This window comes from Lathamus discolor, chromosome 7, assembly GCF_037157495.1.
Source record: "Lathamus discolor isolate bLatDis1 chromosome 7, bLatDis1.hap1, whole genome shotgun sequence".
In the NCBI taxonomy this organism is placed as follows: Eukaryota; Metazoa; Chordata; class Aves; order Psittaciformes; family Psittacidae; genus Lathamus; species Lathamus discolor.
Genome location: NC_088890.1, coordinates 3,894,229 through 3,920,714, shown reverse-complemented (window position 1 = coordinate 3,920,714; position 26,486 = coordinate 3,894,229). Strand labels below are relative to the sequence as shown.

The window sequence follows — 26,486 nt, the reverse complement described above, 5'->3', positions numbered from 1 at the left end:
GAGGTGTTGAGATTTTTGCTCCCGCAGAGCTGCAGCTCTGCGCCACTCACTGGGCACGGACCGTGACTCAGAACACTGACCTTTTCCACATACAACTGGCATGATGTCTTACACAAGCGAGTCTGGGGTTCGCCCATGGTAGTCTCACAGGAAATAGCGTGGGCTCTTCAACTTGACAGAGGCACCACACAGGTCCCAGTGCTTGTTAAAGCTTCACTGCAGGTAGCTCTTGCTCTGTTCTGCAGCTGCATTGAGACCTGCAGTGCTGTGCCTGGTGGACGTGCTGCTTAGGCCGGACCACTGGCTTAGGCAGAGGACCTTCTATCCCAAAAAGCATTCTGCCTTGAAGCAACAGTCCACGTGGACCTCAGCACTGCAGGGCAGTACCTTGTTCCAGCTATCTGTAGAGCTGTACCACCCTGCCTTTCCTCCTTAGCACTCAGTGTGAGAGTCTGGCACTGTTTCAGCTTCTGTCGATTGTTTGGTGAGGTGGAGCTGCGTTAAGAGATTTTTTTGGTGGTGCAAGTTTGTTCTCGGCTCCTGTTGGTATTTTGTTATCAGCTCCTGAATTCCTCCTACACCTCCTGTGTGTTCCACTTGCATATGCAGAGACTGTTCTCCTGTAGTTCCCCTAAAATGAAAATCTGAATTTGTGTGACCTGCAAGTGTCACACGAGATCTTGAGTTCCTTGGCTGAGGGGTGCGTATCAGACAGGCAGTGTTTGTTGCCTGCTCAGATAATTGTTTCTGAAATGTGTGATGACTTCATCTTCCTCCCCTGCTCGCCACAGATATCGAGAACCAGCTCCTTTCTGCCCAAATGCTCCATCCAAGAAAAACGCCACAGGCCAGATCACATCATTTGGCCAAGCAACACAGAGCTGCACCGTGCTCATGCACGAGCTCCGCTGACAGCCTGGGGCAAGGGCTGGCCTGAAGCCGTGGTGCTGAACCTCTCCAGGTGTTTTTACAGCTCTCTGTGGTTGTACACCGTGTGTCTGGGTGTTTCTCCTCCACTCAGATGTGGAGGCTCATCGCAGCTGTGAGAGGCAGCCGTGTTTCCATGCTGATAGCATCTCTGCCCCACAGCAGCCATGGAGCTGTTGGGTTCTGCTGCTGCCACATTCCTCCCCTGTCTGCAAGTCTCTGATCCTGCCTGTACTTGCTGGGGTTGCTTTCTAGTTCCTCACGCAGCAGGGCTTCCCAGTGAGCGGGCTACAGAAGTAGCTCATGAACAAGGAAGGCATCATCGCTGCGGTGTCCATATCCCAGGCTCCATGGAGGGTGAAGGTGGTTCTTCTTTCTGCTTTTTAAGGCACTCTGCAGGGATGAGCATCCCCCAGTTTCCTGCTGTGGTGCTCAGTGGCCTCCTCAGCACCTCTTGCCGATGTCTGCTCCATCTCTGTAGCTCATTCACACAGCTTGTTGTGTTGAGTCACACTGAGGTGCCTCTAGGTTCCTCCAAAAACAGCTGGTTTGTGTTGGGTCCTCTGACCATGCAGGGAGCTGGTAGGAGAGACGTGTCCTGTAGGAACTGGGGCTTCTGGAGAAGCAGCTCAGGCGCCTCACTCCGGGTGAAGATCACCACATGCTCTTTGGGAAGAGCCTGGCCCTGTTGCTTCATCTGGTGCCCTTCCAGCTGCCTGAACTGATTGGGATAGGAGTACAAGAGTGTGCTTTCCTCTGGTGCTGGGTTCTCACACCAGCCGCCCTCCTGTCTTGTGGTTTCCAGCAATGTTCTTCTGTCTCTGCTGTGTCTTTTGCCTTTCAATCAGGACAGGTTTTCCACAACTGTCAGATTCAGTATCTGCCTCATAGATGCTGTAGCCATTGGTTATTGCATTCAGCTCATAATTTCTGCTACCCGCAGCCCTCTGCTACTTGTGACTGTACTTGCTGGACCTATTACCTTGGTATGGGAGGTGTCAGCCCCATCTGCATGAGTGATTTATGGTGAAAAGTTCCATCAAGGGGTGAGGATGTGCTGGTCTTTACATGCTACCTCTCAGCTTCTCTAGAGTGTAGGTTCTAGGGTGAACAACCAAATTTTACCTCTTGTGTTATTCCTGTGGTAACCTTGGCTTTGGTTGCCTGCATGGACAGGCTCTCTGCCTACTTCTACAAGCCTAGGGTGGGCAGTAAAGGCCACAGCACAGTGAGTTGGCTGGTCTTGCTTGTGTGCTGCCCTTGGAGGTCTGCGAGGGCAAGAAGCAGTAATGGGATTTCCCTTCCCACCCTGTCTCCAGGGTCTCTTGGGACAGCCTGATGCGCATCACACAATGCAGCAGGAAGCAGCTAAAATCAATCAGAGCTGTGCCCAGAGGACTGGGAGCCAGTGTTCAGAAGTTGGGCTGGGTTTGCCCTGGGAGTTGGGAGTCAGACTCTCTCAGTCTGGGAATAAAGGAGTTGGTTCAAGACACAGAGAGTGCCTGGCCCCAGGAGCCCGGTCCTGTGTGCTCCTGGGGGCTGAACAGCACCGTCTTGGTCCATGCGTCTGTCGTGCAGTCTCTCCTGCAGACAGGCTTTGAAGAGGAACCTGGGGTGTGTACAGATCCGTGACTCCTTCATGCTGCAGCTGGACCCAGTCTGGAGGAAGAAGCAACTGAGGAAGTGAAAGAAGAATAGTGAGGGAGAGCTGGAGATGTTTCCTGGGTGAGCTGTGCAAGCAGGAGGGAGCTGGATGGCAGGTAGCAGTGTGGGACACTGTGTGCATGGCTTACTCGAGCCTGACTTTGGGGTGTGTATTGTTGGCCCCCAGATCAAATCTAAACACACTAATACCAGAAGCTGGAACTAAAAGGATACGTGGCTTGAAAGCCCGGCTCGTGGGTCAGAGAAGCAGAAGTGTCTGTTGTGCATCAAGCTGTCAAGATGGCAGCTTTGGAGTACCAGAGGTTTCTTGGGACCTTAATAGGGGGTTGCTGGCATGTAACTGGCGGTTACTGATGCCCTGGCCTGATTTCAGCTTGCCTTTAAGGGTCACCTATTACCACTGTTTTGGCTTCGGTTTTATCTGTCCCATCTCCTTACCTGTGGATATATTGGGATGCTGTGGCTCCAGAGCAGGAGAAACATGGTTGTGTGCTGCGTGATAAGCAGGAGGATCTTGTTTCTTTAGAGGTGCTGTAGGTCAGAAGAGGAGTTGAGAAGCTTTTGCTCCCTTTAACAGTTGTGGTAACTGTCCATCTAAATAAAAAAGCTGAACAGAAGAGGGTAGCGCAGCAGGTATCCCTCTGTCCGCTGCAAGGAGGGGTCTGTCTGTGGTTATCGTCATGAATGTGCTGACTGGGTTTTCTATGTTTAACCAGGTTCCCAGGACTCCTAGGATGAGGCTTCTGTGAAGAACCAGTGGATCCCTGCCTGCGCTGCGGTGCCTGCAGATCCCTGTGGACCCCTTTCCGGCTGGAGCACTGCCAAGGCCGCCGGCAAGAATGACTGTTGGATGCCTCCTGCAGCCCCCTTTCCTGGGGAGGACTTGGCTCCCTGTGCTGCTGCTGGCGGCCTCTGCTCACTGCCACTGGCCCAGCGAGCCAGCAGAAGTGGTTCGGGACTGGGAAAACCAGCTGGAGGCCTCCATGCACTCCGTGCTCTCGGACCTCCGGGAGACTGTGCCGGCTGTGGTGGGCATACCAGACAGCTCTGCCGTGGTGGGACGCTTCTTCAGAGTCTCCATTCCCACAGATTTAATTGCTTCCAATGGAGAAATTGTCCAGGTGAGAAATCCCATTCCACGAGGCTTGTTTTCAGTTATGTTCTTGCAGGAGTCAAGCTGATCACCCCACTGGGTCATGAGGGTTGCTGTGAAGCAGCCTTAAGGTTTTGTAGGACTATGGAAGAAGGATTTAAACTCTTCACCTCACTGCAAAGTTCCTTTCCTCTATAATGAGAGGAGATTTCTCAGGGATGACTGATCAGTTTGTTGGCTGTATTTAAACTGTGAGACAGCTCTGCCCCTGGAACGATGGGCACATTCATAAGGAGATGTTGCCTCAGGATCTAGGGAGCCACACAATTCCTGGGACTGCAGCTCTGAGGCTCAGGGAGTTTGCTTTGCTGTGGTAACAAAACACTGCTAGACAAATAGACCTTGTTCTGCCAGTGGGGCTGTGGGCTGCCTTTGACACAGTCTCTCCTGACCTCGTCCCTAAGTCCTCTTGGGAAGAATAGGAGCTGCTCTCTTTATCTGACATACCCTTGTACTGCTGGCACTGCAGACACTTAAAAACTGAGTTTGGGAATCAGTCCTAAGGGCAAGAAAGTGTTGGAATAGCCCAGAGGAGGGTAGGCACTGCTGAACACATTGCTTATCTTCAGTCCTTTCTTGGGAAGGTGCTGAGAAGACAGCTTCTCAGCATCTGCTTGCTTGGATTGTGTGGTGTTCATAAAATCCTGGGTTAAAAAATAAAAAAATTATATTTCAATCTCAGGATTTTTTTATTTTTTCCAAAGAGCAAAACTGAAAAACAGTTTCAAAAATCCGTTTTTAGAAAACATTCTAAAAAAGCAGCCTTCTGGTGTGTCTGAGAAGATGAGAGGGAGATGAAGAGCAAGTCAGGAGAGAGCCTGAAATCTCAGCTTCTCCTTGAAGGCGGGTTTGTTTTAGCTCTGCGTACCGTCACGCAGTTCTCAATCCAGCTACGTGATCCCACTGGCTCCAGCGAGGGAGCCGGGGCCACGATGTGCCAGTGGTAGGCAGATAAATCTGAGGAATGCATCTGCTGTTGGCAGGCAGGCAGATGGGGAGGAGGAACGTGGTGGGTGAGCCCCTGGCTCGTGGGGTTGGAGCAGGGAATGGGCCAGTTCTACAGCAAAGACCGTGACATTTATTGACTGCAGCCAAGGAGGCACGGACAGGGGCAGCGGTGCCTGCCCTGCTCTGACACCGCCTGTGCTCTGAGCATGGGGCACCACTATAGCACTGGGCTGCAAGAGTCCAGTGCTACAGACAGGTGCAGTCACCCAGGATCTTGTGTTACAGAAATGGTAACTCTGGTTTGGGATTTTGCATCAGAGTGGCTTGTCCTGGTGTTGTCTAATAGCTACTTTGATGGTGAGAATAATGTTCAGTGTTTGTATAACACCGCAGCTTCCTCTTGTCTCTTTTTCTGGCTATCTTTGATAGCTCCAGTAGCTGCAGGAAAATCCTGATAGATGATTTCCACCCCACCTTGTTGCTTCCAACAATCCCTTTGCCACTTTGGTGTTGAGGCGTGCTTGCTAACACCAGCAGATGCCTGAAGAGCCTCAAATGGACTGGGTTGGAGCAGTCCCCAACAGTTGCTGGATGTGCATAGCTCAGCAAACACTGGGAGTGATTTTCATGCTTGTCCGTGGGCTTGACCAAGTGTGTGTTGCATCTGTTCACCTTGAAATTGATTTTAAAAGAGCAGCAGGCTCTGGGGCACTCTGAGCAGCCTTAGGTGGTGTATCTGGAAGGTCTCTTCCTTGCAGGGGATGCGTGTTGGCTGCTGAGTACAGCTGACCTTTGTTAGGGGGATTTGATTCCTGGCTAGCAAGAACTGCGTAGGCAATTCTGGGTGCTGGGGTGCATTTTTGTTTTACTGGACAGTTTCAGGACAAATGGCTCTGGTCTTTTTCTCAGGCTGCCCTGCATTTCTCAGCTGGAGCAGTAAAAGCTTAATAGTTCTGGATCTTGCTAATTGATTCTCTATTCTAAAGAGAAAGAATAAGGGCTGTGCCCTTTGAGATGAAATAGCAGGTCAGAGTTCACAGTGTGATGATGTGGTTGCCTACACTTAGTCCCCTTAAGTATCAGAGAAATAGGCTATAATTTCATTAATTCTCTTTTTAAAGCTGATGTCCCCAAACTCCCATCTGAAGCCTGAAGAAGGTGTGATGGCTTCCTTTTCAGAGAGTTCCCACTGATTATTTCTAGGCTCGGTTTGTATTGCTGTGGAGATCACCTTGAAGCTGCTTCTCAGATCCTTTCCATGCTTGTTAGCAGATTCCAGCTGGCTGTAGAAAAAATACTTTTCTCTGCAGCCTTGGCTGTGGGATGGAAACAACGCCAGGCGTCCGGAGGAGTGCCCCGCAGGCACGCACTCCTGCACATGCTGGAGGGCTCTGTGTGAACCAGGTATGTGCTCCTGGGAGCAGTGCTGCTGGAGGACAGATGAGATAAGTACAAAACCAAGTCTATTCTAGGACGCAAAGGCAGATACACAGAGAAGTTAAAAACTACCTTGTGTCTTAATTTTGGAGTCTCATTTCCATATTGCTCAGAGCCAGCTGCTGGCACAGCTTTGTGGCCATTGTAACTTACTGGCCGTTAGAAATCCCCTTCCCATGTGCCTTGTCTTCCCAGATGAGTCCTCTCTCAGGACTCAATGTGTCCTTTGAAGGCTGGCTGCAGCCTGCAGGTATTTCAGCTGTTGAATTTGATGGCAGTTCAGTCCAGATGCTGTCCTCTAGCTTCCTCACTACATACGGTAAGGCTTCTCACTGCAGGATTGCTCTTCTGGTGTCTGAAGGTATCTTGGAAATGAAAACTCTTTGCTGTGTCTTCCCAAAAGGGTTAACAGCACCATCGGGCACCAAAACCTTGGCATTTTACAAGAATTGGGTTAAACCATCCAGTCTCCACATATGGTCCAACCCCTTCACCATGCAGACAGGTAGTACAAGGGAATGCATGTTCCCACTAGCTCCTAGTTATCCTGGGAGCAGGATAACCATGGCCGTTGGTGGTGGCACCCTCACCACAAACAGTCATCACTGGCCTGACAATGTGTTTTCCCTATTTCCACTGAAAGCTGTGTGGAGTCTGACCTGTTACCTCTCAGCTGTGTCCTGTTGTGGAAGAACATCATGCTCAGGCCAAAGACCAGGTGGATTTCCTGTTGCTGCCACTTCCGTTTGAAGCTGCTCTGGAATTTGTCTGTTCTGATTAAAAAATGCAGCTTCTAGCCTAAATTTAGAGATGGTTAGAAATATTTATATGTGCTGCCCTTTAGCTTAAATCAGTTCTACCTTCATAATATTTACTTCCTTTTTGTATTTATAAGGGACAGGCATATTCCTCTGTGTTGATTTTATTAGGTAAAGCAAGCCAGCCTCTTCATCCTTTTTCATAAAATAAGCTTTCTTTTCCTCTCCTCATCTTTGCAGCTGTCTTCTGCACCTCTTCCAGCTTGAGTTTATTTTTCTTACGTTGCATGACCACAGCTATGCAAAATACTCCAGATGAAAGTTTACCAGAGCCTCCTGTAAAGGCATCAAAACTTCATTTCCTCTTCTATAAATAACCTTGTTTGATACATCCTACAGTCGTTTGCTTTTCCATGGCTGCCTTGCTTTGCTCAGACATCTTGCCATCAGCTGAAATAGCCGGGTCTGTAGTTTCTGCTTCCAGTTGTTGAGGTCCCAGAAGTGGACATTAGGCAAGGTATGTGTGATGGTTGATTTTACAGTGCTGACCATGGTCTCCATGAGGTCTGCTAATCCTGTCTCAAAGGTTGTCCCATTTTATTTGTATGAAAACCTAGCCTATTGCTGCCCAGGTGAGGACAGTGGCACTAGCACTGATAGCACCTCTGTCGGCATTTGGGATGGTGGCTTTGGAGTAAACATGGCCCTCCTCCCCTCATCCCACCAGTGATGTACACTGCCACACACTGGGAAAGCTGACACACCGACCTTGATCCATGAAAGACAAAACACACAAAGGAAGGCATTTATGTGGTGTCCACCTTCATCCTGCAGGATGCTTCTCTGACTTGGTGTGCAAACTGCCATAGAAAGCATCTGGTGTCTCCAAGCCTGTGAGAAAAGCTTTCTCACTCTGAGCCATGGGCTATAGAGGCTGTGATGGTGTTTCTCTAAGCTGGGTGCAATGAATGGAATAAATCTGGGCTTCAAATGCCACTCCAGAAGCACCAGGCACTGCACTTGGGTCTCAGTATTAAATACAGTCACCAACTGGCATTGCTGTGGCAAGTCCTGCTTCTTTCCCTTAGGATGCAGGGATAAATCCAGTTACCTCTAATAAATATGAGTGTACCCACAAGATACTTGAGCCCTTGCACAATCCAGCATCCTAAGTGCAAGTGCCCAGGGTTCATAAAGACAAGCAATTTGATGACTTCTGTTTAAAAGTGGGTCTAAAAGTATGCTGGAAGAAAAGAAACTCCTGGTGCACAGTGCTTCCCAAGGCACATCCCTGAGCAAGAGGTGATGTGCTGTGTCTTCCTTGAAGCTAATGTAAAGCTGCTGGCCTGCCTTCATCCTGGTAGTGTTGGGTATGGGTGGATCCCATGGGGTAGATCTGCTGTGGGTTTGTTAACTGATGCTAAGGAGGAGTTCCCAGCTGAGCACAACTAAGTCTTGGCTCCTGGTGTTTGGGTTTGAAGTACATGGTCTCAGCAGGGCTTTGTTGGGAAGACAGATAAAACACATAGTGGGGCCCCTAGAAGCTGCTGTTTTATGCAAACATAGCTGGTGGAAAAGTGATTAGAAAGACTGTATTAAGTCACGTAGCTGATTTACCCAGTGCAGCTATGTGATGGGCTTGTGGGTTTATCAGAGCGCTGGATATTAATCTGGGCAAAAAGATTCTTGCTTTCATTGCATATTGGCATTATTTATGTTGGAAAAGACCTTTAAGATCAAGTCCAGCCATTACCCCAGCACTGCCAAATCCACCACTAAACTTTCTAAGCAGGAACTGGATTTTCCAGTGATTGCTCTATTTGCTGTCTGTTGAAGTGGCTTTTATTGAACAGCTTTACTCTTGTCAGACTTCAGGGACCTTGTTTTATGAACAGGATCCGCAGGGATTGAGTTGCAGGAGTCCTGACATGGAGTACCTGCTGTTAGGGCTGTGCTGCACGCCTCAGCCTTGCTCTGACCCCAAAGCAAAGGGCTGGATGCTGGCAACAAGCCTGCAGTGCCAAGACGCAGTCGGCTTCAGGGAAGGAAAGACACAAAATACTGATTTTTATTTTTTATTTCTTTTCCTCTTGCAATGATCCTTATTTCAAAGAGTTTGAACTGAATGTGAATTTTATGAAAGACGTATTTGTCCAAAGAAGAAGACAAGCACAGAGTGCTCCTCAGGGGCTGTGGGATGACAAGATAAGTTGGGTATCTTAAAAAGCTCTCTATGTCGAAGCATTTGAACTTCACCTCGTCCCTGGGGTCCCCAGTTTTCTTGGATTAATCAGGTGCAGCAACAGGCACTATTTACAGGGGAGTACATAGGGATAAATGGCAGTGTCTGGAACAGGTCCAGGCAAAGGATGACTTGGGCAGGGCTCTGCTTGGCTGCCATGCTGCAATCTTGGTGATAAGATGAGCTGATAAGATTTCTGCTGGGGGGCCGAGGGGGCCGCTTATCTTTTTCCTGCAGCGAGGCCAAGTCAGGGAATTTGGCATTTTCAGCGCTTAGTAACAAGCTCTGAGTTTGGAGGAGTGGAAAATGTGACTCAATCTAATTATAAACCAGCTTTTCAGACAGGCTGGGAAGTTCCTTGTTTTGTCCTGCTCTCACAGGTTGTTGCTCTGAGCATCCAGGGAGACTGAGGAATGCAGCGGTAAGGAGAATCCCACAAAGGAGCAGACGTGAGATGGTGGGATCCGGTTCGCCTTTCCTTGCCACGCTCTTGAGTGCCAGCTTCCCAGCAATCTGCTGATGGCAGGAATAAATTGCTGGGGCTGGTTAGCTGTGCAGCGGCAGCACTAAACCCCCAGCACTTGGCATCGCTGCTCTGTGGTATTTTTGCTTCCCCTTGGCCTTTCACTTATAAAAAGTCACGCTGAAAGAAGAGCCCGGCTGAACTTTCAATTTAAGCTGTTGAAGGCTTTTCCTGCCCCCTGAACAAGGGGGAAAGCGGGGTGTGGGCAGCCCATGCTGACCCCAGCCCCAGCGCAGGCGGGCTGCGCCTTCCCGCTCCAACAATAAGGCTAAACAAATCCTTCCAAGCTGCTTGCATGAACCCATGAAAGGAGGATTTCTTGGGACACTCAATGTTTTGTAGTGACCTCCCAGTGAAACAGCTGTTGTGTTCCCTTGCCCAGGCAGTGTGGGACGCTGAATAGTGTCCTTATAGCAAACACAGAGGCGCATCTGGAAAAGAAGCCGTCATGGTAGGAGTATGCAGGGATGGCATGGGCTGGGCATAGCTGCTCAGCCTGCCTCGTTGTGGAGCCATTTTACTGATCGTGAAGAAGTTATTGAGACCAAGTACTGCTTTCGGGGCAGGCAGGCAGAGCCTTTGGGCATCCCCAAAGGAAAGGGGTTGCTTTCCGTGCATGAGGTTTCACTTTGTCCAGTTGATGGCTGGGAAATGCAGATTAACAGCAGACACATGAACATCTCTTTCAGATTTTCACAAGTGTGCGAAAGTAGAGCAGCTGCTTTGCCACCTGGTCCTTCAGGGGCTGGAGTTTGAACTTGGAGGGCCAGGACCTGTGATCCTGCAGCCTTATCCTCCCTTATCTCAGTTTTTGAAGGTGGAAGGTTTGAGTTTTCTGAGGCAACGCTTCAGTGCACGGGGATGTGCAGGAAGAGTTTTGCAGGGCTTTCGCAGAGACCAGCTGAAGCGTGCGGTTGGTTTAACTGTCCTGACCCACCCTGTGCTCGAAGGAAGCGCCAATTACCGGCTGTTCCCATAAAGCTTTCAGCCTCTCAGCAGAGGTGGTGAGCTCCTGCTGGTAATGAAGACTCGGGTCACCAAGGCTGACGTACTTCTAGAAGCCAGTGAAGTGTCTGGGCTGTTTTTAGACTTTCCAGGGCAGATGCATGGCATGAAATGTCCTGGAGCAGCTTGGTTTTGTCTGCGAGTTCCTGCGCCTTTTGTCCAAAGCTCGCAGTGGCTCCGAACACCACCATCTGCTGAGGATACCCAAAAGCTCTGGCAGGTACCGCAGTCCCCTCTGTTGGGAAGTGCATGCGCTGCCATTCCTCCCTGCTCCTTGTGGCAAGTAAATGTAACTTCCCTTTCTTCAGGCTGAGCTTTCCCATAGCACGCCACTGTGCAGTGACACTGCAGCAGTGCCCTGGGAGCAGAAGACTCCAAAAGGTGTCCATCCGCCTTTCACCACTGTTTTCTGCACCTTGTGTATCTGGGAAGGACCATGCTGATGTCCTAGTGGTCCTATACACGCAGTTCTGATGTACTTGAGGAAAGAAAGCATGTAAGATTAGAGGCTCCTCACGTCATCATCTGGTTGCATGCAGACAAGCTTTCCTGTCAGGGCTGTTCCTTGGGGTTAAAGGCTCATGGCTGTTGTGGTCTGATGGTTGTCCAGCTCCTGCCTCTAGCCATTGTGTTCCTTGACCCGATGCAGCAGCCTCTGCTGCAGGACTTGCCTGGGGCAGTGGTGTCTGGATGGCGTAGCCAAATGCACACTCCGTACCTGATGGACCCATGGGCAGAGCCTGCCTCCCAAAATGAGTCCCTCCTCTTGACTCGGAGCCTGCAGGCTGTGTGTTCTCATTGTTTCTCTTGGTTCCAGGTCAGCGGTGCCAGCACCACAAACCACTGCAGCGCCTGTAGTTCCAGCAGCACTGGAGGGGGGATCTGAAACCGATGTTTGGCCCCAAATCTGCCTGCCTAGGGTATCTGGTTTGGGGCTGAGACCTCCTGTTGCTTCTGCTGATGAAACTGCCTGGTGCTACTGCATTAGCCAGGGGATTAAGATGAAGTTGGGGTTTAGGCAAACAGCTTAGGTTTGACTCTTTCTCTGCAGTTATATTTGCATTTGAATTGCATTTGAATTTCCATTTTCTTTTCCCTGCCTGCTGGTTAATTGCTTGCAGAAGCCTGAGTGCTGCAGACTTGGTTTAACACTGGTTAGGTCGGTCAACTTGAGCACGGTTCAGCCTGCCTTCTGTTCAGGTGGAGAGAGGGCTATTTTTCATTATCGGCCATGTGTGTTAGGGTGATGCTGAAGGAGAGCCTGTTGTACAGTAAATTGTCATCAGTAATTATGCTCCAGATGAAATCCCTGGCATGGGTCTGTCTCAGCAGCAGCTGGACCCAAGCAGGGAAGGGGGCAGTGGGAGATCTGGCAGAGCTGTAGGAGTGTTCACGCTCACCCCTGCCCAACAGCACTCGGGGCTTTTTAGGACTGATACGAAAGGGTGCGGGAAGGAGCAGAGTCCCTGGCTGCTGCTGCCGCCTGTGGAACGTCTGACAGCACAGACTGGGGAGATCCCATCTGATGCCTCCAGGACTGGGAAGTGTTCATAGTGGGTGCCAAAGGGAGACCTGTGGCAGGATCCTATGGTACCTGTCTCCTGGCAAAGGACTTGTTGCCTCCTTTTTGAAGGATTCATCCTGAGGAGGAGGACTAAATACCTGGAGGATTTAGAGGGCACTGTTGTAGGCAAGACGTGGATTTTTGCCTGGATTCCCTTGGAGGCGGTGGTTTTGCTCACTGCTCGGTTGCTTATCTTTGTCTTGTTGGCTATAGGGCTTTAAGATCTAAGTGTCAAAAACCCAAATCAAACTGAGCTATCTTCTTTCGTGAGCTGACTGCTCTTAGCTGGCCTAGACATGGCCTGTTATTTCTATCTGAAAGGACTTTATGAACAAGGTCTTCAAAAGCAGCAAGGCCACTGTATGGATGTCAAGCCCCAAACATAGGTAATTTTTTTAATGGCCTTCCGTATACCGCCAGGTTTGTGTAATCTTTAACCTATAAGCATTTATTTACAATTATCTCAAAGAATGGGAAAACAAAGACAGCCTTATTTTTTTCCTCTTGAGCAACGGAAGAGTTATTTTGAAACCAGAGCCCTTGCGGGAAATGGCAGGGCTTAAAGCTCATATTTATTGCATACATAGAGAGCAGGGAAACTTTTAACATGGAAACTAGAGATCCCAAATCATTAACTATGTGTAGCCTTAACAAACGCCCTTTGAAGCAGTATTTGAAGGAAACATTGGTAGAACAGAGTCCACAGTTCACTGTATCATGAACACAGCAGCAACTGCGACCAGGACAGACCGACACCAACGTCTCCTCTGGTTACCCTTCATTTAGGAACAAGTATTTTTATTCGGGCTGATAACCACTTTAATTATCTACCCTAATCTTGCTGGTCTCTTCATGTGAGCACAGATGGATTCCACTGCCAGGGCAGTAGTTCTGTTTAAAGCAGAGCCATGGTATCAAACTTGTTGCCTTCCCAAAGATTTCCCAGGCACAGGCATCTTCATGGATTTCATAAGCGTAATACCCGTAAACTTGTTAAAATCACCTCTTGCAGAACCCTTAGAAACAGTCCACATCTCCTCGCAGGTTGAACGCAGCTGAACTAGCTCAGCTCTTTTTAAATCAAGTTTAAGTGGTTTTAGAAATGTTTTGCAACCATTGCATCCCTGCTAGAACAAGTTGTCCCAGTAGGTGATGATTGCCTGGCCTGTTTTTGTTTTCCAGGAGAGCCTAGTTTTCAGTGTGAATCTGTCTAGCTGCAGTTTCGTTTTCTAGCATGGGCCCTTAAGAACATGAGCTCACGTGTAAGCTGTAGGTTAAAAATGGGTCTCCAAGCAGAAATACTCAGACTGGCCTGTGCCACTCTCACTGTCCATTTTGCACAGGGGTCGGCCACCTTTCCTAAGCGAGTTTGGTTATCAAGCATGGGAGCACACGTGGTTGAAGGGAGATGCACCCTGTGACATGGGATTAGGTATGGTAATGCTTGTTGTGCCTCTCTTGAAGTCGCAGGCTGTGCCCGGGGAGGACAGAGCAGCAGCAAATCCCAACTCCCAGGAAAGCTCTGGAGGATCACTGTGGAGTGTTGTGATCCTGTAATTAAGGGCTTTTGCAGAGTGCATGGAAAGGAAAGATTTGTTCCAAATGTAGCCTGAAATTACACATTCAGCGTCCATTTAACCACTCACTATTAACATTTTTATCCTTCTTGATTGTGTGAGTCTCCGTAATGCTGGGGCTTTGTCCTGGCTTCTGAAAGTTCTGTTCCTGTTGTGCGCCCAGCCCTGCCCTTCCTCCTCCCCATAGGGCAGGTTAGTGGCTAATTTTGACTGAGGGGATAAGGAGTGGCACCATCCAGATCCTGCTGCTCTAAATGCTGGGTTCCACTGGGCACTGCCCTGGCAGCTCAGTTGTTAAAGGGTGTGATGGAATTGCCCTTTTTTAAAGGAACACAAGCACAGCTCAGCCCTTCTGGCTGGGCAGAAGCAGCCCCTGCCTTTGTTCTCTCTTGGCAGAAGAGATGCCAAGGAAGGACAATTCGGTCCTTTGTTGGAGGAGGCCTGGAGGGAGGCCTGGCTCCATGTGCCGGTCTCAGGTGAAGGGCTGGGATCAAAGCAGCTCCTGTCATTGCTGTGGTGGGGTGTGTGCATGCAGCAGCAGCCCTGCCAAAACCTGCTGTTGGCTGCCAGCACAGGGGTGAACAGCAAGGCTGAGTGGAAGCACTCTCACATCTCAGGACCTCGGTTCAGGTGGGCTGCACTGGGGTATAGGGGTATAGGTCCCATGGGGTGGCTTCTTCCAGCTGATGTAAGCAAGAATCTCAGTTTCCTGCTCTCAGATGTTGCTGCTGAGGAGTTAACCAAAAGCTGTGCTAATAGCTTTAAACTCTGCTCTATAAACTGTACCCAGCATGTGTCTCATGATGTGCTCTGCAGCTTGTCCAGGCTGGCTGAACACGGGGCTGATCCTCTGCAGAGGCAAGGAATGCGGGTGGTGCCTGGGTGGTCATGGCCGAAACCCGCTGCGGCTCTCACACAAAAGCTTTTTCATGTTCCTCTTACCAAAGCGCTTTTGGGTCCTATGTTACTCTTGCAAAGCCACACATCCCGGCCCTTCAGTGTGCTGAAACCTGCCGCAGGGGTGCTCTGTGAGCCCCACTGCCCTCTCTTCAATGTGCTGCCTGCACCGGGCATGGGGCAGACGTGCCCAGGATTCATAGTCTGCCCAGCCCTGCAGCACTGGGCATCGCTCCGGATGCCATCCCAGGGGCTTTCCCAAGCGGGACCTGTGGCTGGCAGGTCTGGTGAGTCCAGCCCCATCTCTGCACCCACTGCTGGACACAGGGGCACTCCTGCAAGGCAGTGTTCCTCGTGAAACCCCTGGCCCGGCTTTGCGTTTGGATAAACTATGAAATATGCATGAGCTTTACAGAATTGCAGAGTAACCAAAGTCCCCTGCGTTGGACTGAGGCAAGCCCAGAGCCTCGACCAAGCTGCTAAATGTGTCCCTGTGAGCCCCAAAACACCCTGTTTCCTCTGGGGAGATACCCTGTGGCGAAGCCCAGCCAGGGCACTTTGAAACTCATCCGGGCAAAGCTCAGGTTACTTGTCCTGCTGTACCCATAGCCCCAGGAAATGTCACAGCTGGCCAAGCTGGCACTGTCACCCATTCCACTGCGCAGCCTTGGTGGCTCTACAGTGCCTTGTGACCGGTGAGTGGCTGTAGAGCAGATGGATGGATGTCAGCTGGAGTTGGGGGTGTGTGTGTGTGTTTGCATACACCCTCAACTACAGGCCAGGGCAGGAGGCAGGAGTCCCGCAGGTTGTTGATACGTGGCTTTCCCCTGCACAGGGCAGGGAGCACCTTGGCAGGGTGTCAGCTGGGCTGGTGGCATTGTGGAGAGAACCTGAGTCTTCTCCACATGAGTAAAAGGAGACCTGCAGGGTCTGGGCATGGGCTGGCTGGGAAGGAGACCTGAAGCTGGAAGAGGAGGGTGGGCTGAGAAAAGCACAAATGGATGAAGAAGGACCAGGAAGAGGAGGCAGCCAGTGAGGTTACCACAGCTGGCTCCTCTAGACTGTAGGGGCACCCCATTGTTGCATGCTTTGGCCCTGCTTTTGGGCTGTGCAGTTTGAAGGGGAGGCTTGTGCTCTTGGACTGTGCTTCACCAGTCTGCACCACAAGTCATGTAAAAGAAAAGGTGTTGCTGTTGACCTAAAAGAGGTGGTTAAATAGTATGTTGGAGTCCTGAGGTGCCGGTGGTCTGGCCAAAGCCACCTGTTTGTAGTCCGCAGAAGCAAGGCACTGTTTGAAAGTGAAATCTTTCTCATGTTAAGCTAACCCTGAGCCCTGGTTGGTGTGCTGCCATGTGCGACATCCAGCAGTGCCCCAGTGCTGAGACCCTGGCTGGCCATGCTGCTGTGGCAGTGCTGTGCTGGCTGCGTGTCAGGCTGCTGGAGCGATGGGCTTGCAGGGAGTGATCAGGAGAGGAAAGAGGAAAGCAGGGATGGGAGAGGAGGGGGTGGGAAGAGGGCAGTTGTTGGATCGTCTCTGTTGCATGGTGTAACTTCATCCTCAGCTTTGTAGTTGTCCCCAGGACTTAAACTCCCCTTCTGCCCTCAAAGAAAATGAACCACTTGTGCTTCGTAATTGCACAGCAAGCGCTAGAGAGCTGGTGCCTGCAGGTGAGGGACCTTTGCAGGACTTCATGACCTCCTGTGGCTCCTGAAGCCCTTTGGGACCAGCGCCCTACAGAGCTCGTCTTTGCCACCATAGAGAGGAGAAGACACAGGCTGTTTCTCTGTAGCCAGGATGTTCTTCCCTCCTTATGCTTCAGGTTTTTTTCTTTAATCCTTCAAATTAAGTGTCATTACTGCTAAAGCCTGTGCTAATGCTGTACTTCTAAGAGCACCTTCTTTTCTTCCTTTGGTAGATCTCCGAAGCTGGGAAGGACTCCTTGCCTTCCTGGTTACACTGGAATGCGGAGAGCAGCTCCCTGGAAGGGCTGCCCCTTGACACGGACAAGGGCGTCCATTACATCTCGGTGACCACGCTGCAGCCCTTCCCCAATGGGAGCTACGTGCCACAGACTGCAAACGTCTTCTCTGTTGACGTCCACCAAGAAGACCACAACGAGCCTCAGTCAGTGCGAGCGGCCATCCAAGACACGAGTGATGCAGCACCATTTGTGTGTGGCTCGGAAGAGCCAGTCACCATCCTAACTGTCATTTTGGATGCCGACCTAACAAAAATGACACCAAAGCAGAGGATTGAACTCTTAAGCAGAATGAGAAGCTTCTCAGAGGTAGAACTTCACAACATGAAGTTGGTTCCTGTTGTAAATAACAGACTTTTTGACATGTCGGCTTTCATGGCTGGACCAGGAAATGCAAAGAAGGTGGTAGAAAACGGGGCCTTACTCTCATGGAAACTGGGATGTTCTCTGAGCCAGAACAGCGTCCCCAACATCAGCAAAGTGGAGGCTCCAGCTAAGGAAGGAACCATGTCTGCCCGCCTGGGCTACCCTGTTGTTGGCTGGCACATTGCTAACAAGAAGCCTCACCTCCCAAAGAGGATGCGGCGGCAGATCAATGCCACCCCTACGCCTCTGACTGCCATCGGGCCGCCCACCACTGCTGCACAAGAGCCACCGACCAGGATTGTCCCCACCCCAACGTCACCCGCCATTGCACCTCCGACAGAGACAACGGCACCTCCGGTCCGGGAGCCCATACCGCTGCCGAGGAAGCCTACAGTCACCATCAGAACGAGAGGCCCCATCGTCCAGACACCCACTCTGGGACCCATCCAGCCAACCAGGGTAGCAGAAGGCACTGGCACGGCCACTGTGCCAATTCGCCCCACGATGCCAGGGTACGTAGAGCCCACGGCGGTGATCACACCACCCACAACCACCACCAAGAAACCGAGAGTCTCCACTCTGAAGCCAGCCACGCCATCCACCACAGATTCCTCCACAACGATGACACGAAGGCCTACTCGGAGACCCAAAACGCCCCGTCCAACAAAGCCCCCCAGCACCACCAGATCCCCCATCTCCAAGCTGACAACAGCCTCGCCACCGACCCGCGTACGCACCACAGCTAGCGGGATCCCCCGGCCCTGGGAGCCAAATGAGCCACCCAAGCTGACAAACCACATTGACAGAGTCGATGCCTGGGAAGGTACTTATTTCGAGGTTAAAATACCATCAGATACCTTCTACGACAAGGAGGATACCACCACTGATAAACTGCAGCTGACCTTGAAGCTGAAGGAGCAGCAGATGATAGAGGAGAACTCGTGGGTGCAGTTCAACAGCACCAGCCAGCTCATGTACGGCATGCCCGACCACAACCACATAGGGAAGCACGAGTACTTCATGTATGCAACTGACAAAGGTGGGCTTTTTGCGGTGGATGCTTTTGAAATCCATGTGCACAAACGCCCGCATGGGGACAAGTCTCCAGTGAAGTTCAAGGCTAGGCTGGAAGGGGACCACAATGCTGTGGTAAATGACATCAATAAGAAGATCATGCTGGTAAAGAAGCTGGCTCTGGCATTCGGTGACAGGAACAGCAGCACCATCACAGTGCAGGATATTGCCAAAGGCTCCATCGTAGTGGAGTGGACGAACAACACACTGCCCCTAGAGCCCTGCCCCCGAGAGCAGATCCGGACTTTGAGCAAAAAAATTGCGGATGACTCTGGCAGGCCGAGCCCGGCGTTCTCCAACGTCCTTCAGCCTGAGTTCAAGCCTCTGAATGTGTCGGTGGTGGGCTCTGGCAGCTGCAGGCACATCCAGTTCATCCCCGTGACAAAGGATGGAAGGGTGATCTCGGAGGCGACGCCGACGGTGGCAGCAGGCAAAGACCCCGAGAAGAGCAGCGAGGATGATGTGTACCTGCACACCGTCATCCCCGCCGTGGTGGTGGCTGCCATCCTCCTCGTGGCCGGTATCATTGCCATGATCTGCTACCGCAAGAAGAGGAAAGGAAAGCTGACCATCGAAGACCAGGCCACCTTCATAAAGAAAGGCGTGCCCATCATCTTTGCTGACGAGCTGGACGACTCAAAGCCCCCGCCATCCTCCAGCATGCCCCTCATCCTCCAGGAGGAGAAAGCCCCACTGCCCCCCCCGGAATACCCCAACCAGAGCATGCCAGAGACCACACCGCTTAACCAGGACACCATCGGGGAGTACACACCGCTGCGGGATGAGGACCCCAATGCACCGCCCTACCAGCCTCCCCCACCCTTCACCGCACCCATGGAGGGCAAAGGCTCCCGTCCGAAGAACATGACCCCGTACAGGTCCCCGCCGCCCTACGTGCCCCCTTAACGAACAGGAGGATCTCAGGGGGAGAAGGGGCCTCCACTCCAGCTCCACACCAGTGCTGTCTGTGGGCCGTCAGCCCCCTCGCCAGCCGGGAACACAGAACCCCAGCAGACGCTCCCTGGCTGTGCCCGCCGCACTCGTGGGACTCGGGGGGACACTTGTTTTATTTTTGCCTAACAAGCTTTGGTTTTATTTTATTCATAGAGAAACAAAAAATCTCGGCTCAAACACGCCTTCCTGGCGGCTGGGCTTCGGGGCAGGGCCGGGCGGCGGGCAGGGAGGGGACGGGATGGGTCGGGATGGGTCGGGACGGGAGGAGCAGGCAGCACTGGGGTAGCACTCTGGGTCTCCGCTGTTTGCCTTTAACACTAACTGTACTGTTTTTTCTATTCACGTGTGTCTAGCTACAGGACGTAACATGAAAGGTAGCCTAAAACAAAATAATTAAATTCAAGGGACTTTCTGAAGTCGATGGTTTTAAGTTTTTACATTTAATCTGCTGTTCCCCTAAACTGGGATGTGTAGGTTTGGGAAAGGGGAGGGCCGTGCTGTGCTGCAGCTGAGCTCCAAGGTTAAAACTGGCTGGTTAAGGAGAGACCCTGGAGGGCAGCCAGCCTCCTCCTCCTCCTCAGAGGTGGGGATCAGCTTCTAGATCTGGGGTTTGATTCTTTTAATTTTGTTTTTTAATGAAAGAAGTCCTATTTTCTCTCACATTATGCAGTAGGCATCACTTGAGTCAGACTGGCTGCGGGTACCTCTGCGTTCAGCACTGTGCCCAGAGGGTGAGTGGGGCCCCCACGATGCAATAGCTTCTTCTCTTCCCCACACGTACTGGGGTTGGGGTGGCCTTTTACCGAGCAAACCCCACACGCCGAGAGGGGTTTGAGTGATGATGGGGGGTTCCCTGAGGCTGGTGCTGTCTCTTTGCCTCTGTTTTGGGAGCGGTGCTGGAGCAGCCTCCCCAGCCCCTGGCTGCGGGTCGTGCACTTCCTCCCGGCTGCTCAGTGCCGGGATGCTGTTGGAAAAGATAAAAGTTAAAGGGGCAGGGGGGGAATTAAAAAAGCAGGGCAGGATCAGCTCACAGTAAAACAAAGCATCAGTGCAGTCTCGAACCTGGTTTTTTACAAGCGTTTTGATACAGCCGCCACTCCTTTATTAAAACAGTTAAACCGCTGTAGCGCTGCCCGCCGTTTGTACGAGCTCGGCCCCCCCGGCCAGCGCCGGGCTCCGCCGCCCCGCTCAGCCCGAGCCCCGCGGCCGCCGCCTCCACCGCTTCCCTCTCTTTCCCCCCGACGCTCGGATCCGCGCTGCGCTTTGCCGGGGCGCCCCTGAGGGCCCGTTGGGGCGGGAGGAGCGCTCACCTCAGCCGCACGCCCCGGGGCCGCTGCCGGGGGGGTCCGCGCGGTGGAGGGGCCCCGCCTGCCGGTACCGCACCAGCACCGGGCGAGCGGCGCCCCCTGCTGGCGGGAGTGGGGCCCTCGCTTCCGGTCGGCATCGCCCCGGTGCCGGCCCCGCCCAGGAGGGGCGGCCGCGCGGCGCCGCCATGTCGGGAGCGGCGGGGCCGGGGCCGCCGGTGGGGCCGGGCCGCTCCCCGCTGCCCTGCGCACCCCGCCCCGCCGCCGCGCTACAGCTGAGCGGGGGCACCGAGCCCACCCGGCCCGGCGTCGCTGTCATCGACCTCCGCTTCCCCCGCGGCGCCGCCGCCGATGTGAGTGCGGCCTGGGGCGGCACGGTACCGCTGTGGAGGGGACAGAGGGGTGCTGCGGGGAGTGGTCCCGGTGCGGGGAGGGGATGCCGGTGGCTGTGCCCGGTATTGCCAGGGACAACACTCGTACCGCTGTTGGGCGGGGTGCTTGGGGTGGCCAGGTCCCGGTGCGAGGGGAGGAGTGATGCCGGTGCCCGTTCCAGTAGCGGGGGAGGGGGATGCTGGTGCCGGTATGGGAGGGCACGGGCGGTGCCTTTTGGCGGGGGGGGGGGAGGAGTGTTACCGGTTCCGGGATGGGGAGTGAAGGCTCCAGTACCGGGGGGGGGGGCTTGTGCTGGTACTGGGGGGCGTGTGGGGTGGAGTTGCCGGCGCCGGTATGGGGAGGAGGTGCTGGGGTCGGTAAGGGGGTTGCCGGTTCCAGTACGGTGGTGCTGGTGTGGGGGATACCGGCTCCGCTAAGAGCGGTGCTGGTGTGGGGGATGCCGCTGCCGGTTTTGGAGGTGCCGGGGCGGGGTCTGAGCCGCCGGTCCCGCCGCAGGTACAGGAGATCGTCTTCAAGAACTTCTACACGGCGTTCCTGAGCGTGCGGGTGCAGCGGCCCGGCCCCGGCGGCTCCCGGCGCTGGGTGACCTGCCTGCGGGACATGTGCCTCATGCCCTGCCCGCACACCGAGCAGGGCGCGCAGGACTACTTCTCCCTCCACCGCAACCAGGTCGGCACGGCTGCACGGTGGCCGTGGCATCACCCGTGCTCTGGGGCTCACCCTTCTTTGCCCGCCCCCCAAGGACAGCTCCCGGTCCCCATGGCTCTGTGCTGATGTCCCACCGTGTACACCCCCAGCAGCGAGGGTCCTGGTGCTGGTCGTGCCCCTGCCCCGCTCAGCCCAGACAGCCACCGCGAGGTGACATTTCCCTCGGGCTCCTTCCATTCAGGGTGGGTTGGGGTTTTTGGGGGAAGTCTCGAGTGAAGTGTCCTTGAAGGTCAGGCTGGCCGGGGCTTGGAGCAACCTGGTCCAGTGGGAAGTGTCACTGCCCGTGGCAGGGGGGTGGAACTGGATGAGCTTTAAGGTCCCTTACAATCCCAAAAGCTGTCCCTGCTCAGCGTGGCCTGGCCAGCCCCTGTCGGTGACTGCTGTCCCCATCCTTGCCCCAGCAGATGCTGTGTGACATGGACCAGGTGACAGCAGTACGGTTCATCCTGCGGCAGCCCTCCCCAGTCTGGCTCCAGTTCACCATCGAGGAGCTGCAGATTTTCCCCACTGGACAGAAGGTGAGTGGGTGGGAGCTGCTCTCCCCGAGTCCACGCCAGGCCACCGTTCTCAAGTGTTGCTCCCTGCAGCTATGGGGGCTTCAGGCTCCCTCCAGTGGACACAAGGATGTGGGTCCAAGTCCTTATCCTTTGCTGGGGCTCTTGGGGGCCAAAGGGAGGGAGGGATGGCTCCAGCCAGCCCCAGCCCTGCCTGTTCCTGAGGCAGATGTTTGACAAGCAGGGCTGGAGCTGGAGGTTACTGCAACAACTCAAGGGTGGCAAACAACCACTCAAAACACAAAATTTCCTTTGATGATGGTAAAGTGTCACTTACCTCCCTAGCAATATAAATATGCCAGGGCTTTGAACCACATAGGGTGCTGCATGGTGTGAGAGATGGAGGTGGTATTGCGGACACCCTTATGTGACCCTCTGGATGTGTTTCAGAGCCCCCAGACGGATCTCCCCTCCTGGCTCTCCCAGCTGACCCCTCCGGAGCAGCCAGCCAGCCTGCATGGGGTGAGTGACCTTGCTGAGGTACTGGGGGGAAGAGGGAGCTGTGTGGGGTGCTGGCCATGGGCCTTAGCATCCCTGGTGGGGCTGCTAGCCACATCCCTGCCCCACTGGCTCCAGACCCCACCAGGAAGGTGTATGCTGCAGCATACATTGCCCAGCCAAGGCAGCCCATGGGCAGAGGGAGCTCACAGCTATGGTGCATGTTTACAGCTTGTGAGACACATCTGCCTGGCAGCAGCCTCCAGTGAGCAAAATCTGGGCAGAGCAAGGCACAGGGGGCAGCTGGTCTGTGAGAACCTGCAGAATCAGCCAAGAGCAGGCTGGGCCAGGAGCCATGCCACACTGCCCAGCACCAGCACAGCAGTTCTGCTGCTGAACTTGGGTGCTGTGGAGTTTGCATCGCATCAGTGGCAAGGGTTCTGCCAGCCCCAGCAGGGCTGGGAGCACCAGTCCCTGCCCGCTGTCTGCTGGGGAGGACACCCCAGTCCCTTGCTTGGATCATATCCCCCTTGTCAAGGGGCGGTCCAGGGAGATGCCAGGGGCATTGGCACGAGGCACCCACCAGCACCTTGGCACTGCAGGCAGGGCTGGCCAGGGCAGAAGCAGTGCAGAGGTTCACCCCAGCCTGGGGAGCTGCTGCTGAGCCCATGGGTCCCACTTGGCCCCCAGGGTGAACCAGAACCTGGAGCAGGCTTTCTGTCACCAAACCCAGAGAGCACTGTAGAGGGAAGCAGTTGGGAAACTCCAGACTGTGCAATTAGGTGTTTAATCATAAGCTAGCACTGTGCTTTCTGTCATCCTGGGTACCTGCCAGCAGAGATGGGCTGTGTCGGCACCATGGCACCCAGGGATCAGGGTCACCCATGTCCTCAGCCGCCCATTTTCCTAGAGTGGGGCCCTGCTTACCCTGCATTGAGAAACCACCAGCAGGCTGGGAGCATGGGCACTGTTGCGATAGTGCCTGGCTCCCAGGGAGCACAGCCATCCAGCCACAACACTGCTCAAGCTTGCAGTGACTAAGCCCACCTGGACCATTCCCACTCTGCAGTACTGTGCCTGTTTCTTTCCAGGAGCTACCTGACCCAGAGAAGGTGTCAACAGAGGTCCAGCAAATGTGGGTGCTGACAGAGGTGATCCGCACTCGCCAGGCAGCTGCCCGCATCGGGCGCTTCGACGTGAGTTCCACCACCCTGCTCACAGAGCTTCGGCCTGGCTGCATTGCTGGGGGTGCCTCCCGGAGGGGCTGCTCCTGGCAGGATGGGGGTTTGGGGTGTCCCGGTAGAGGGATGGTGCAGTGCAGGGCTGACAGTTGTTCTCTTTCCCAGGTGGATGGCTGCTACGATGTCAACCTGCTTTCCTACACGTGAGCCCTGGCGGTGCTGGCCAGAGGGAGCTGCCTGCTCCGTGCCCAAGCGGACTCCAGTGCTCCCACATCGGCCTTTGTTCCTGCGGCCCTGGGGGGGTTTCTGGGCCCTCCCCGTGCCCTTCCCCAGCTCCTCCCGTGCTGTCTGCCCGCGGTGAGCAGCGCTGCCGCCCCAGAGGCCCCCGAGAGCCTCTCGCAGGCCGGTGCCCTCCAGCTCCCGTCGCTCTGCCGGTTCCTGCACCCTGCGTCTGCCCCAGGCAGCAGCCCCTGGCCCTGCCTGCGCGACAAAAAGCTCCCGCGGGCAAGAGGGACCGAGGAGATGCGGGGGGGGGGTGCTCCCACCACCACTAAAAGCTGCTACGTTGGCCCTGCCTGTGCCTGCCCGTCTGTAGGGGGGGTGGCCGTGCCCCAGCATACCCCCGGGCCGGCGCCGGGAGGCGGGTCGGGAGGCGGGTCGGGGGCCGGCCGGACTCCATGTCCCAGGCGCCCCGGGGCCGTACCGGGCTGTGCCGGGAGGGAAGGAGGGAGGATGCTGCGGGCGGGCTGCCGCGCCGCGCTGTCCCGCCGCCCCCCGCAGGGCTCCGCGCCTCGCCGCGGGGCCGGGGAGCAGCGCCCCGGGGGGGCAGAGGCGGCGGCGGCGGGGGAGAGTCTTAAGCGGACGCCGCTGGACGCGCTGCACCGGGCCCGCGGCGGGCGGATGGTGCCGTTCGCGGGCTGGAGCCTGCCGCTGCAGTACGAGCAAGGCCACCTCCAGTCCCACCTGCACACCCGCCGCCGCTGCTCCCTCTTCGATGTCTCCCACATGCTGCAGGTACCCCGGGGGGGGGGCGCTGGGGACCGCGGGGGGCACCCACACGGCCTCACGCCCCTCCCGGGCCATTGCAGACTCGTGTGTACGGCCAGGACCGCATCAGGTTCATGGAGAGCCTGGTGGTGGGGGACATCGCTGAGCTGAAGCCAGGACAGGTATGGGGGTACAAGGAGTCTGGTAGGGCCAGAGGGCCCTGGGCATGTCCAAGAGGGACACAGGAGGACATGAGCAGCCTGCCCGCACTCCTGAGGGCCATGTCCCGTAGGGCACCCTAACGCTGCTCACCAACGAGAGGGGTGGCATTGTGGATGACCTCATCGTCACCAACACACTGGAAGATCACCTCTACGTGGTGTCCAATGCCGGCTGCGCTGACAAGGACTTGGCCATCATGAGGGTACATGGCTGCCTGAACCCCGTGGGAGGGGGGAAAGCATGGTGGGAACGAGTCCTCCCACCTCTTGGGGTTGTCTGTGGCTGCATGCACAGAGGTGGCTATGGCCACACATGGGGTTGGCCCCCATGGCAGCAGTGCACTCACCCTGGCAGGACAGAGCAGCAGAGTTGCAGGCCACTGGCGGTGACATCCATGTGGAGGTGTTGGACAACGCTCTACTGGCTCTGCAAGGTAGCAGGGCCCACAAGGGCCTGCCCTCTTCTGGGCCCTTGCCCAGTGGATGTCAGTGCCCTCTTCCCATCCCACCCTTCCCTGGACACTGCTGTCCCACAGCCACCTGCCTCCCCAGGTCCCTCCATGGCACGGGTGCTGCAGGCGGGGCTGTCAGATGACCTAGCCAAGCTCTCCTTCATGAAGAGCATCACCACAACGGTCTTTGGCGTGCCAGGCTGCCGGGTCACGCGCTGTGGCTACACTGGCGAGGATGGCGTGGAGGTACCCTGGGAGCTGCGCCTGCACCGAGGCACCAAGGGAGGGGAAAGCCATGTCCCACTGACCCTGCCATGTCCCCTGCAGATCTCAGTGCCCGCAGGGCGGGCAGTGGAACTGGCTGAGCAGCTGCTGGGCGTCCCGGAGGTATGGCCGGCAGGGCTGGCAGCCAGGGACAGCCTGCGCCTGGAGGCCGGGCTCTGCCTCTATGGGAACGACATCGACGAGACCACCACACCTGCTGAGGCTGGGCTGATGTGGACCTTGGGTAGGCTGTGGCCATGTCCACTTCCTCCTTGGGGCAAGCAGAGGGCTGAGGTGTCCCCAGGTCCCCAACAGGGCAGAAGGGGGCCAGGAGATACCAAAGACCCTCACCCGTGTCTGCCCCACAGGGAAGCGCCGGCGCGCGGCCATGGACTTCCCTGGCGCAGCAGTCATCATGGCACAAGTGAAAGAGAAGCCAAAGCGCAAGCGTGTGGGGCTGACGTCGGTGGGACCCCCCATACGGCCCCACATGGCCATCCTGGACCCCGAGGGCACTCCTGTGGGTGGGTGGCGCAGCGGGGCTGGTGTGGGTATAACCCCAAACTGCGCCCATGGCAAGGGAAGGTGCTGGGACTGGCAGCCCCTGCTCACCTCCCCTGTCCTCATGTCTGCAGGCACTGTGACCAGCGGCTGCCCCTCGCCCTCCCTGGGCAAAAACATCGCCATGGGCTACGTGGAAGCAGTGCACAGCCGGGCTGGCACTAAGCTCACCGTCGAGGTGCGGAAGAAGCAGCACCCGGCCCTCGTCACCAAGATGCCCTTCGTGCCCACCCAGTACTACTTGGCCAAGTGAGGCCATCGCCTACTGCGGGCACAGTGCCCCAGCCCCAATAAATGTCCCTGCCCCAGTCTCCTGTCTCCTCTGTGGTGATGGCTGCAGGGGCCAAAGCAAGG

General features: G+C 54.9%; 3 protein-coding genes across 15 annotated transcripts in view; all 3 read left to right on the top strand.

Annotated features, from left to right (window-relative positions):
* DAG1 (dystroglycan 1) overlaps nt 1-19,485 on the top strand; it is a 52,494-nt gene extending 33,009 nt beyond the window's left edge. For 7 of the 8 annotated variants that reach the window (XM_065687693.1, XM_065687687.1, XM_065687689.1 and 4 more), the window contains 2 exons: nt 3,309-3,713; nt 16,613-19,485. In XM_065687693.1, coding sequence (XP_065543765.1) covers nt 3,432-3,713; nt 16,613-19,021 — 2,691 coding nt within the window. In that variant the 5' untranslated portion in view covers nt 3,309-3,431 and the 3' untranslated portion in view covers nt 19,022-19,485. Of the gene's footprint in view, nt 1-2,196; nt 2,653-3,308; nt 3,714-16,612 lie in introns of those variants that run through there. The other variant, XM_065687690.1, reaches the window with a different exon arrangement.
* Nucleotides 19,486-20,545: 1,060 nt separating this feature from the next.
* On the top strand, nt 20,546-24,215 carry NICN1 (nicolin 1, tubulin polyglutamylase complex subunit). 4 transcript variants are annotated; one of them, XM_065687683.1, is made up of 6 exons: nt 20,546-20,726; nt 21,262-21,435; nt 21,879-21,992; nt 22,419-22,490; nt 23,558-23,662; nt 23,813-24,215. In XM_065687683.1, the coding sequence occupies exons 1-6, from the start codon at nt 20,562-20,564 to the stop codon at nt 23,852-23,854; spliced, it is 672 nt and encodes a 223-aa protein (XP_065543755.1). In that variant the 5' UTR covers nt 20,546-20,561; the 3' UTR covers nt 23,855-24,215. The 4 variants fall into 4 exon arrangements, with proteins under 4 accessions (XP_065543755.1, XP_065543754.1, XP_065543753.1 ...); XM_065687682.1 differs by having other exon boundaries at nt 21,876-21,992; XM_065687681.1 differs by having other exon boundaries at nt 20,546-20,750.
* Nucleotides 24,170-26,443, top strand: AMT (aminomethyltransferase). Of its 3 annotated transcripts, none has more exons than XM_065687675.1 (8): nt 24,170-24,661; nt 24,736-24,816; nt 24,927-25,058; nt 25,211-25,289; nt 25,408-25,553; nt 25,635-25,815; nt 25,940-26,095; nt 26,207-26,443. In XM_065687675.1, exons 1-8 carry the CDS (start codon nt 24,170-24,172, stop codon nt 26,383-26,385), a joined length of 1,446 nt encoding a protein of 481 aa, XP_065543747.1. In that variant the 3' UTR covers nt 26,386-26,443. The 3 variants fall into 3 exon arrangements, with proteins under 3 accessions (XP_065543747.1, XP_065543750.1, XP_065543748.1); XM_065687678.1 differs by having other exon boundaries at nt 25,940-26,091; nt 26,207-26,299; XM_065687676.1 differs by having other exon boundaries at nt 25,940-26,118; nt 26,207-26,299.
* The last annotated feature ends 43 nt before the right edge of the window (nt 26,444-26,486 follow it).